Consider the following 10,999-nt stretch of genomic DNA (forward strand, 5'->3'; position numbering starts at 1 on the left):
GGGAGTTGGGGCTTGGGGGGCGGCGGCGGCAGGACGAACGGCCGGGGTGCGCACCTGGGGCCCCCTGGCCATGGCCGCGAAGGTGGATCTGAACACCTGCACCGACTGGAAGGAGGCAAAATGTAAGTGGGAGCGAGAGGGCGGCCCACGTGGGGCTTCCGGTTGGACACCACCCCGTGACTACCCTCTCCCCCTCGAGACCTGGGAAGTTGAGGCCCCTCCGCCCTCAGGTGGACCCCACCCCCACAACCACGCCCCCTCCGTGTGTCCAGCTCGCACGCCGGCCCCCCAGACCAGGTCCAGGCTGCCGACTCCTCCCTGTGGAACCGTCCCACCTCTGCGCAGGAGGGAAACTGAGACCCAGGGCCCAACCCGCTTCCCAAGGTCACTCAACCAATTTGGTAGAACTGGGGGTAGGATCCAGACCTCCCCATAGTATGGTTCTCAGGTCAGGGCATCTGAGGTGCATGGTGGGGCACGGACTGAGGGAGTAGCTCAGGAGCTGGCAGCCCACCTGAGGAGTTAGATGGCACCACAGAGTGGGCAGGTCTGGCCTGCCCCCACCCAACCCCAGCGCGGGCCTCCTGGGCATGTGATCAGGTACCCTTTGACTCTCCTGGCTTGTGGCCACTTGGGAGCAGTCTTTGCCCTTTCCTGGGGAACAGAGATTAGAAACTGGGGAGCAGCTGGAGATGGGGTGTTTTCCTGTGAGGACCACAGATCTTCACACCCGCAAAGGAGCAAACTACCTCCTCATCGTTGAGGGGCATAGGTCCTGGATCCACCAGGGGTCCTGGGCGGGCCATGAGTCCCCCAACTGGCAAAGGAGGAGAGGGCACCTGCAGAGCCCTAAATAGCCTGTCCTGTGTCCAGCTGCTCCTGCCCTTCAGTGCCTGCCCCTGGCTCCTGGGACTCCTGGGACTCCTGGCTGGATCCTCTTTCAAAAGGGCAGTGAACCCATTGGCTGGGTTGCTGGCTGGTGTGACTCAGGGCTGGGCTGGATGAAAGGGAAAGTGGCTGTTAGCGGACTCTGAAAAGTAGTGGTAGAAATCAGAATGACTTATTTCTGTGTTTGAATTGCATTGCCTTCCCTGGGACCCTGAAACACCTGATATTGATCTCTGAGCAAACAGAGAACCTGTCGCCCCTCAAGTCTTGCTGGTTGGAGCTGGCAGAGAGCCCTGTGTACCACCCTGCTCTCTGTCAGGGAAGATCCAGCTCCTAGATCCAGCCACTGGGAGTACAAGGCCTAGGGAAGCCATGGGACAGGGGCTCCCAGGCTGGGATATATCTGGTTTCTCTCCTGCTGGAGCTGGGATTTTAACCACTCATGCAGTGCATTGTTACTGGGTGTCTGCCGTGTGGCCAGCACTGCTTTGGTGCTGGCATGCATCCAGGAGCCGGACAGGCCATGTAACAATGTTTTCGGACAGAGGAGATGATGCCAGATAACGGCAGTGCCCCGAAGAGACTGGCAGTGGAGTTGTGGCATATGCCTGTAATGCCAGTTGGACAGGAGGCTGAGGTAGGTGGGTCCCAAGTTTGAGGCCAGCCTGGAAACTTAATGAGACCCTGTCACAAAATAAAAAGGGCTGGGAGGCACCTCAGTGGTCGAACCTAACGTGTGAGGCCCTTGATTTTTATCCCCATGGGAAAAGAGAAAGGAAGAAAGGAAGAAAAAAGAAAGAAGGAAGGAAGGAAGGGAGGGAGGAAGCGAGAAAGGGAAAAGAAAGGGAGAAAAAGCCGGGCCTGGTGGCACACGCCTATAATCCCAGCACTCGGGAGGCTGAGGCAGGAGGATGGCTATGAGTTCAAGACCAGCCTGGGCTACATAGTGAACTCCAGGTCAGTCTCAACTACATAGTGAGACCCTGTCTCAAAAAAACAAAACAAAAAAAACAAACAGAAAGGGAGAAAGGGAGAAAGACCCTTAGGGCCACCTGAGCTGGCAAGGTCTGAGGCCTCTCCGGGGAGGTGACCTGGACTGAGTCCTGAGAGGAAGGAGCTGGCTGGGGCGGGGATTCAGGCCCATTGCAGGATGAAAGCTGGTCACACGCAGAGGACAGAGCTAAAGTAGGGGCCCCGCCGACACCAACGGCAGTCTCCTCGTCCTAGATCAGTCTCAAACATAGTGAGACCCTGTCTCAAAAAAACAAAACAAAAAAAACAAACAGAAAGGGAGAAAGGGAGAAAGACCCTTAGGGCCACCTGAGCTGGCAAGGTCTGAGGCCTCTCCGGGGAGGTGACCTGGACTGAGTCCTGAGAGGAAGGAGCTGGCTGGGGCGGGGATTCAGGCCCATTGCAGGATGAAAGCTGGTCACACGCAGAGGACAGAGCTAAAGTAGGGGCCCCGCCGACACCAACGGCAGTCTCCTCGTCCTAGAAACCCACAGATGCCAGCACTCAAGTGCGGTCCTTTGTACCTGTTGTTGGATGGCGGCCTGTATTGTAATCCTTTGTTGCTGTGTGAGAAAGTACCCCACATCTCCATGATTTGGGACACCGCCATGTGTCATCTCAGCCCCAGAGGCCAGGAATCTGGAAGTGGTCAGCGGGGTGCTTCTGGTTCAGGTCCCTGTGAGGTTGGAAGGGGCTACACCAGGCTGGGTCTGATGCCCTGACAGCTCACCAGCATGAACCCAGGATGCAGGTGCAGGGGCTAGGAGAATAAGCTGGAAGCCACAGTGCCTTTTTGTGGCTCATCTTCAGAGTCCCATTGTACCTCTTCCACTTTACAGTAGGACTCAGAATTGAGCCAGGAGCCTGGTCCACACCCCAGGGGAAGGAAGTGGGCTCCTCCTGTGTTTTGTTTTTAGCAGTGGTGATGGAGAGGGGACCTAGGGCCTTGTGGAAGGGGGGAATCTACGGGAAGTCTGTAGGGCTGGCCTCTGCCTCTGATTGGTCCAAGCCATGGTCCTTCCTGCCCCTGACACTTCTTTCATTATTTTAAATTGCACTTGGAGCTGAGCTGGATCGTGCAGTAGCTCCAACCCATGGCCCCAGTCTTTTTTTGGGGGGTGGGGAGAATCAAACTCAGGACCTGTGCTTGCAAAGCAGACATGGTGACACTGAGCTAAATCCCCGGCCCTAGGGTCCCAGTCTTAAGTGTACAGTGCCTGCCCCTTGTGTGGTCGCCCGGTGGGCAGCGGGTGACACATTGCCATCCCCTAGAAGGAGCTTCCTCCCGCCAGTGCCCTCTGGAGATCATCAGTCTTCTCAGTCTCTGTAATGTCTCTTCCTCCTTTTATTCAGTACCGGGGATTGAACCTAGGGATTTTGCAGTTAATCTCCAACCCTTTTTAATTTTAATTTTATTTTATTTTTCTCAAGTCATTCAGTTGCCAGAGTGCTGGGATTACAGAGCTTTACCATCACACCTGGCTGAGAGTTCAGTCTTACTGGTAGATTCCTACTGTGTCTGATTTCACTGGCCAGCTGTGCGTTTCTCGAATTCAATCCCCTCAGTTCTGGGTGTCTCCTTGTCCGCCGTGGCACTTTCTCAGCAGACTGTGGAGACATCGTGCTGCGAAGGCAGCTGGGTGTGAGGGAATTTATAAGGCAACTTCTGGGGCTTCTGGGGCCTGGTCTCTGCCTTTTGTCCCAGCCCACACTAAGGGAAGAGCTGCACACTGAAAAGAGGAGTTCCCTTGCTGGCTTCAGCCCAGCCAGGCCCCAGTGCTACGTCCTCCGTGCTCTCCAAGCCTCATTTCCTCATCTGTAAAATGCGACAATGGCACCTGCTTGGGGACTGTGTTGGGACCACACAAGAAGGGACGGTCAGGTAGTGGTGGTACATGTCTGTGATCCCAGCACTCTGGGATGCCGAGGCAGGAGGACCCTAAGTTCAGGTTCAGTCTGGGCAACTTAGCAATTAACAGTGACCCTGGGGCTGAGGCTGTAGATCACTATGAAGTCCATGCCCCAAGAGAGCGACAGCCTAGATTGGGTCCCTTTCCTTGTCTCTGCTGGTGCCCACCTCTGGTCTCTGCTCTCTCATGAGCACAGTGACCCACGGAGCTACCGTCTCCAGTGTTGGAGCCGCCCCTGCACATTCTTGGCCACAAGTCCTCTCCCTGGTGGTACATGGTGGGGCTCAGAAAACACTGGGCAGGGGCAGGGCCTGATTTCAGGTCCCAGGGGACTGATGTGACTGTCAAGTTGGCACATTTTCCAGACTCACCTGGAATTAGGGGTATGGGGTTCTCCCACCTGTCATGGGGATGCAGTCTTGGCATGGGTCAGTGCGGGCGGAAGCAGGGGGGACGGCCCCGGAGTGCCCTGTGCTCTGTCACTCCCCTGCTGGGCCACAGGCTGTGAGAGCCCTGCCCCTGGGGCATGGTAACCACACAGTCACCACCCCTCCGCTGAGTGCACACACCTGGCATCCAGTGCTGTCAGCCCTGCCCACCTGCAGTTTCCAGAAGCAGAGCCCTCCTCGGCACCCTGGCCTGCCCTTGCCTCCCTGAACACCAGCTTCCCAAGTGCCATAAAGACACTTCTTAAAACACATCATTGAATTCCCGTTTGCCTGGTGTACTTTATGGCCCTGGCCGAGCTGCTTCCTCCGGCTCAGCTCCGGTGCCCGTGAGATGCTGGAAGCCGAGTCTGGGGTCAGACTTCCCCATCAAAATTTACTGCGAACATCTTTTTACAACACCTGTCTCAGTGAACTGTGAAATACTTTCGCCTCTGCAAAAATGAAAGAAAATGAAAATGCGTGTTTTACATCTTTGATAAAAAATAAAACTCACTTGTGCTTTAAGTCTGCATCTGCTCTGGCAGGAGGAGGTGGGCTGTGTAAGAGTGCATGGGGCGTGTTACAGCCTCAGAGGCAGGGAGCAGCCTGTGGTGCATGGGTGTCAGGCGAGGCCCGGACCTCACAGCAGAAGAGAGACACAGTTGGCTTTTTCCTCCCCAATAAATCAGGCACCATGGCATGGAGTGCAGCAGTTCCAGGGCTCAGCCAGGCCGCACCCTTGTTCTGGAGATGGGGACATTGCACTTGGCACGCTGGCTTTTTTTTTTGGTACCGGGGATCAAACTTGGGACCTTATGTTTGTGAGGCAGGCGGTGGCACCACTGAGCTAAATGCTTGCCTTTTGAGGTGCCCTTGGGACCCTCAGACTGGCAGGGACAAGCTGACAGATGTCCCCAAGGTTGGTGCCCAGCAGGTTGGTGGCACAGCCAGGATGCTGTCTCCAGGAAGCAGTGCTGTCTCTAGGACTTAAGTGGAAAGAAGGGGTCACACAGGTCACGGTGATGGTGGGGGGCAATTCCCCAGGTTTCTTTTATTTGCTTGTGATCAGGGGCACACACGAAGCAAGTTGCTATCTGCTGAAGGGCCTAGGGTATCTCCAGACCCTGGGCTGTTCGGGGCTGCCCAAGCCTCAGTGGCACTGCGTGTGCTCGGCCAGTGGGTTGGTCTATAGCCAGGTGACGGGCTGTCAGTGTCACAGCAGGAGCCTTGGCGTTCTGGCCCTGGGTCCAGCTGGCTGGCAGTGCCCACACTCAGCCGTGCCAAGGCTGGGGGGTCTTCAGGCATGACCAATGTGGGGACCCATATAATTTTAAAAGCTCCTCTACCTCCTGAGTGCTCCAGTTGGAAAAAAATTTCTCCTTCCCAGTTGTGTCTTGTCTGGCTTGGTGCTGCTTGGGTCTCAGCTCACAGTTAGGGTGAATGTGGTGGATGTGTCAGGTTGGCCCCTCCTTTCTGACCCCCTTGCAAGCCACTGGGGTCTCCACTGCAGAGGTGAGGAAACTGAGGCTCCAAAAGGGTAGGTACCCTTGGGTGAGATGTTGGGTGGTCAGGAGCCCATAGCTCATGGGGCCTGCTGTGCAGGAGGAAATAACAGCACCGTCCCAGCTGGGGCCTGGTCCTGCCAGTTCACCCTGACACCCCAGGCTTTGCTGTCTGGCTCACGAGAACTTATAAACCCAGATGGCCAAGGTCAAGGAATATTTATAAGGGCAAAGTTCCCCACATCTCTGCAGGCAGTGGAGAGGGCTGGTTAGAAGGGGACCTTAAAGGAAAAGTGGCATCCAGGCAAGGGGCACAGCAGGTGCAGAGGCCCTAGGCAGGAAAGCACCTGGTTCTTTGAGAAATTGGACGGTCAGGGGGGAAGGAAATGGGGTCTGTTACGTGGACTGGCTCAATGGGTGTGTAAGGCCCTGCAGTTGGTGCTGAGTTTTACTGAGGAGAGCAGGGTCTGGGTTATAGTCCTAGGCTTCCTGGGGAGCTCTGGGGGGCTAGCTGGGAATCGGGGGCCTCAGTAGGGGTCCAGGGAGTGATGAGGGCAGCCTGGCCCTGAGTGTGGGAGGAAGGCTTCTCTTCTGGGGTGTGGTGGGGGTGAATCTAACAGGTCTGCAGCGGGTGGGACTTGGGGTACGAGGAAGGAAAAGAAGAGACCACTGGGGTCCAAGAAAAGAAAGGGAAGAGGGGACAAGTGGGAGCACCATGATTTGGAGGAAGGAGTCAGAATTTTGTTTGCACTTGTGAGCTTTGAGGGATGGGAGCAGGGGGCCTGGGGACTGGTTCTGAAGAGAGGAGGTGCTGGAGGTGAATAAAGCAGTTTGAATCCTGGGACTGATGTGGAGACCTAGGGAGGGTACGGGTTCAAAGAAGAGACAAGGCATCTGGAGACTTGCAGCCCACAAGGGAGAATGTCCTGGATGTCCTGACCATGACCTTGACCTTGATGGAGAAGGGGCTAGGGGGAGCCTGGGAGGGAAGATGTGGAGGAGGCCAGTAGACAGCGGGGAGTGTGGGGCCCAGGGGCCATGAGCGTTTGAGGACCGGGGCAGCTGGGCAGGGGGAAGAACAGGAGGGAAGGACCTTCACGCCTGGTGACCAGAGAGAGGCAGAACCAGGCGCTGGCAGATGGTGGCTGGGGGAGGTGGCAACATCTGATAGCTGCAGTTTCTTTCTCAGTTTTTCGGTGCAGCTGGAGGAGTGGGGAGGGAAAGGGAGTCCCATTTCTAAAGCAGCAACTGTAACCTCCAGGGGGAGAGCAAGAATTTGGGGGCAGATTCTGCTTGATGGTGGGGTTTCCTCCAGTGACACGGAGCTCCTGGCAACAGACCAGAGCGGTTGAGGTTACCTCGTCCTGGGTGCTTTCCTGGTCTCCCTTCCTCTGGAGCTCACCTGCCTGGATGCTCCATAAATATTTATTAACTGATCAAGCCTGGCCTCTCCTCTACTATCCGGTCTTTTCCTTTGGAGGTGCCACTGACCAGCAGCCCAGCCCTGTGCTTATGTATGCAAAGCCCAGACCACTAATTATGCAGCACAGATGCAGGAGGCAGCTTTCCATATTCTTGTTTCTTTGTTTCCAGATGGGGCCTCTGTACCCCAGGCTGGCCTCAAATTCCTGGGCTCAATCAGTCCTGCCCAGGCGCTAGGACTGCAGCTGTATGCATTGCACCTGTCTCATATAGTGGAGGCTTGGAGGGTTCTTCAGCTCCTTGATAATCCTAGCACCCCCTCTGTAAGAAAGGAGCCCTGGGGGCACCTCAGATTTTGTTCCAGGTCATGTGCCTGGGGAGGAGGTAGGGAAATGGGCTGTGAGCAGTGGGGGGCACTAGAGAGGGAGGGTGGTAGGAGTGGCCTGGGCTCCTTAGACAGAATGGAGGTGGCGTACTTGTGGGATGGCTTTATCCTATATCTGGTGCCAACTTTTTTATCTAATTACGGTGCCTCTGAGGTGAAGTGGATCCTTAACAGGTCTTTGAGGCTTTGTTGTAGGTCACTCCCCATCCTCTTCTTAGATGTCGCTTTTGCTGGGAGTGCCCTTCCAGCTCAGACTACCTTCCTCCCCTCTCCCAGGTTCCCCATGCCCCCCAGGGTTTCAGTTACCTCCTCTCCCAGCCCCAGAATGTCTCTTTCTTGGTCTGTCTCAGAATTTGTTTTTTTGAGACAGGGTCTCACTATGTAGTTGAGACTGACCTGGAACTCACAATTAGCCCAGGCTGGTCTCGAACTCACAGTGATCCTCCTGCCTCAGCCTCCCGAGTGCTGGGATTACAGGTGTGTGCCACCACACCTGGCCTTGTCTCAAAATTTGAGTGGCTAGACTGTGTGATACTTGGTTCAGCCTCAGTGTCCTTGACTGGATTTTATTTTATTTTATTTATTTATTTTTCTGAGAAACAGTCTCCCTATGTAGTCCAGGCTGGCCTTGAACTCACTAGTGGCCTAGGCTGGTCTTGAACTTTCAGTGACTCTCCCACTTCAGTGGTTGAGGGCCAGGACCTTGTTTACACCACATTAAACAAGTGGCCTCGAGTGGAGGACCTGCATGGCATAAGTGCCCAATAAATGCAGTGGACTGGGGTGAGAAGTAGCTGCCACACAGCACAGTCCAGGCTTGAGTAGCAGTTGGGCAGTTTGTGGTACTACCTGCTGTTTTTTTGTTTTGTTTGTTTGTTTTTTGGTACTGGGGATCAAACTCGGGTCCTTTTGCTTTCAAGGCAGGCGGTGGAACCACTGAGCTAAATCCCCTGCTCTACCTGCTGTTTATCACAATCCCCCTAGCACTGAACTTGCCTCTGAACTGGGCCTCTCTGTGGTGTAGGTCAGCCGGGGCTCTCACTCTCCTCGGGGTCTTGTTACCAGTGGACAGATTGTGGCTTGGATGGATGAGTGGCTTTGGTGGGAGAAGGGCATTTCCATAGGAGCTTCCAGGAGGCGGCCCTCCTGCTCTCGCCACCTCCTTGGATTGCTTGCTCCCTCCTACCTGTTCTCAGATGCCTTTTGAATTCCTTGATGCGGTGAGACCTTTGCTGCAGGCACTCACCGCCCTCGCGGTCCTCGGGGCTGAACCTCAGGCTGAGCCTGGGTGCGCAGGCGGGCATGGGCCGGCAGGGGGAGCCGGCGAGCCGCCAGCCTGCTAGGTGGCGAACAACCCCCTCTCTCCCGTTGTGTTCTAGGGAGGCCCAAGCGGGGGCGGGGCGCTGCAGGGGAGCCTCCCACCAGGCCCAGAGGCCCTGAGCAGGTGACCTTGCCTCCGCACTCACCAGCTCTGCGAGCAAGGGCAGCCTCCCAGCCCCCCTGAGCCCCGCTTCGTCATTCATAAAATGGAGTCATTTCCAGCCTGGCGGCCATCAGTGAGCACCTCAGCCAATAGTGGAAGAATGTTGACTCCAGGCGCCAGGTCTGCTTGCTTCTGTAGTTTTGTGTTTTGTTTTGTCTTTTTACTGTACCAGCGGTGGAACTCAAGGCTTTCCCACTGAGCTACATCCCCATCTCTTTTTAAAAAGTTTTTCTTTTGAGACAGGGTCTTCCTAAGTCACTAAATTGACCAGGTTAGGCTGGAATTTAAGATCCTCCTGCCTCAGCCTTCCAGAGCGCTGGGATTACAGGTCTGCCACTACACTCGGTTTGCAATTCTTCAAAGGCAGTTGTCCTGTCCCCAGATCATGTTAATGATGTGACTGGTTGATAATATAACTGATTGAGTGCCACCAAGCTGCTAGGCTTAGCATGTGTGAGTCTGAAATTAATCTGCTAGGGAAGTCTTAATCTTCCTTCTATAGATGAAGAAATCAGGGACCTAGAGAGATAGGGACACAGCTGGGAAGTGGCCAGGCTGAATTCTGAACCAGCCTGTGATGTCTGTGCAGTCCCTCTGCCACTCCTGGCCTCAGTTCCCCCTCTAAACAAAGAGTAGGGCAATGTGTTCTTGGGGCTGCTTGGGCCCCAACTGGCAGGGGAGTGTCCGACCCCCACAGCACCATGGGAAAGGTGGATGGGGGCTGGATTTCGTCCTTGAGTAGGCAGCAGTCCCATGAGGAGGGGGCGTCCTTGGGGTGGGAGTGACTGGATTATGCTCTCTCTGCCCATCCTGACTCTCCTTCCTGTCCTGTAGCCTTTCTGAAAGGCCTGAGTGACAAGCAGAGGGAGGAGCATTACTTCTGCCGGGACTTCGTGAGGCTGAAGAAGATCCCAACGTGGAAGGAGATGGCAAAAGGTAGGCCTTGCTCCTGCCGGGCCCTGGCTGGCTCTTTGGCGGACACCCCCTGTAGACCCTGGCTTGGAGGAGTTGTGCAGATAAAAGACTTTGGTTCTTGCACTGTAGGGGCCTCCGAAAGTGCTGCCTCATTTAATTATTCACACGGCCTGAAGCCAGTGCAGTTTTTATTACCAAGACACCTGTTAGGAAAGAGGCACTGGGCCATGAAAGCCACCTGCCTGTGATGACTGGGTTGTCTGGAGCTGGGATTCGCAGCTATGGAGGGCTTGCTTGCAGGGGATGCCACAAAGGCATGCCTGGTAGCCAGCGACCCTGGGCAAGTCACTTAACCCACCACAGCCTCAGTTTCATCATCTGTAAAGTGGGGATGGATGACATTACCAGTGCACCTGCCCATAGCAGCATTGGAGGCCTCACCTGTGTACTGCAGGTCCTTCCTCACTATGCCAACTGTGTCAGGGTGGGGGTGCGCCGGCCTGTGGGGCCTGTCCTGTGACTCCCAGCCCCTGCCTGTTGCAGGAGTATCTGTGAAAGTGGAGGAGCCCAAGTACAAGAAGGATAAGCAGCTGAATGAGAAGATCTCGCTGTTCCGCGGTGATATCACCAAGCTGGAGGTGGATGCCATTGTGAATGCCGGTGAGTAGCTGGCCCGGGCCAGAGACTCGGGTGCCGTCTCGTTGGCTTGGCTCTGGTCTGCTGTGCCAGGCATGGGTGGGCACCACCTGGCTCCAGAGAGGCTCAGCTGTCAGGCGAGATGGCCTGCTGGCGCCACAGGAGCCCAGTGTGTCGGCCGCTCGAGCTCCTCTTCCCTGAAGCCCTGACCCACCATGTCGGGGCACCTCGCTCTGCTGCACCCCTCACAGCTCTGAGAGCCATTAGTGGCAGGAGCAGGGGGAGAGCAGGGCTGGAACCAGGCTGGGCTGCCCTGCCAGGAAGGCAGAGGGCGGGCCCCAGGGTCCTGCCTGGGGGGTGCTGCAGCCCCTTTCCTTCCTCTAACCCCCTCCGTACCGGGCAGCTGAGGGGGTGTGCAG

The 10,999-nt window shown here is 55.9% G+C and overlaps 1 protein-coding gene across 1 annotated transcript in view; it reads left to right on the plus strand.

Moving 5' to 3' along the window:
• The window catches only part of Macrod1 (mono-ADP ribosylhydrolase 1), a 139,100-nt gene that overhangs the window by 758 nt on the left and 127,343 nt on the right, over positions 1-10,999 (plus strand). The window contains exons 2-4 of the mRNA XM_010636186.2: positions 6-122; positions 9,864-9,965; positions 10,488-10,604. Coding sequence (XP_010634488.2) covers positions 6-122; positions 9,864-9,965; positions 10,488-10,604 — 336 coding nt within the window. The remainder of the gene's footprint in view (positions 1-5; positions 123-9,863; positions 9,966-10,487; positions 10,605-10,999) is intronic.

The sequence above is a fragment of the Fukomys damarensis genome, unplaced genomic scaffold (genome assembly GCF_012274545.1).
Source record: "Fukomys damarensis isolate Sample0158 unplaced genomic scaffold, DMR_v1.0_HiC HiC_scaffold_27, whole genome shotgun sequence".
NCBI classification, from domain to species: domain Eukaryota; kingdom Metazoa; phylum Chordata; class Mammalia; order Rodentia; family Bathyergidae; genus Fukomys; species Fukomys damarensis.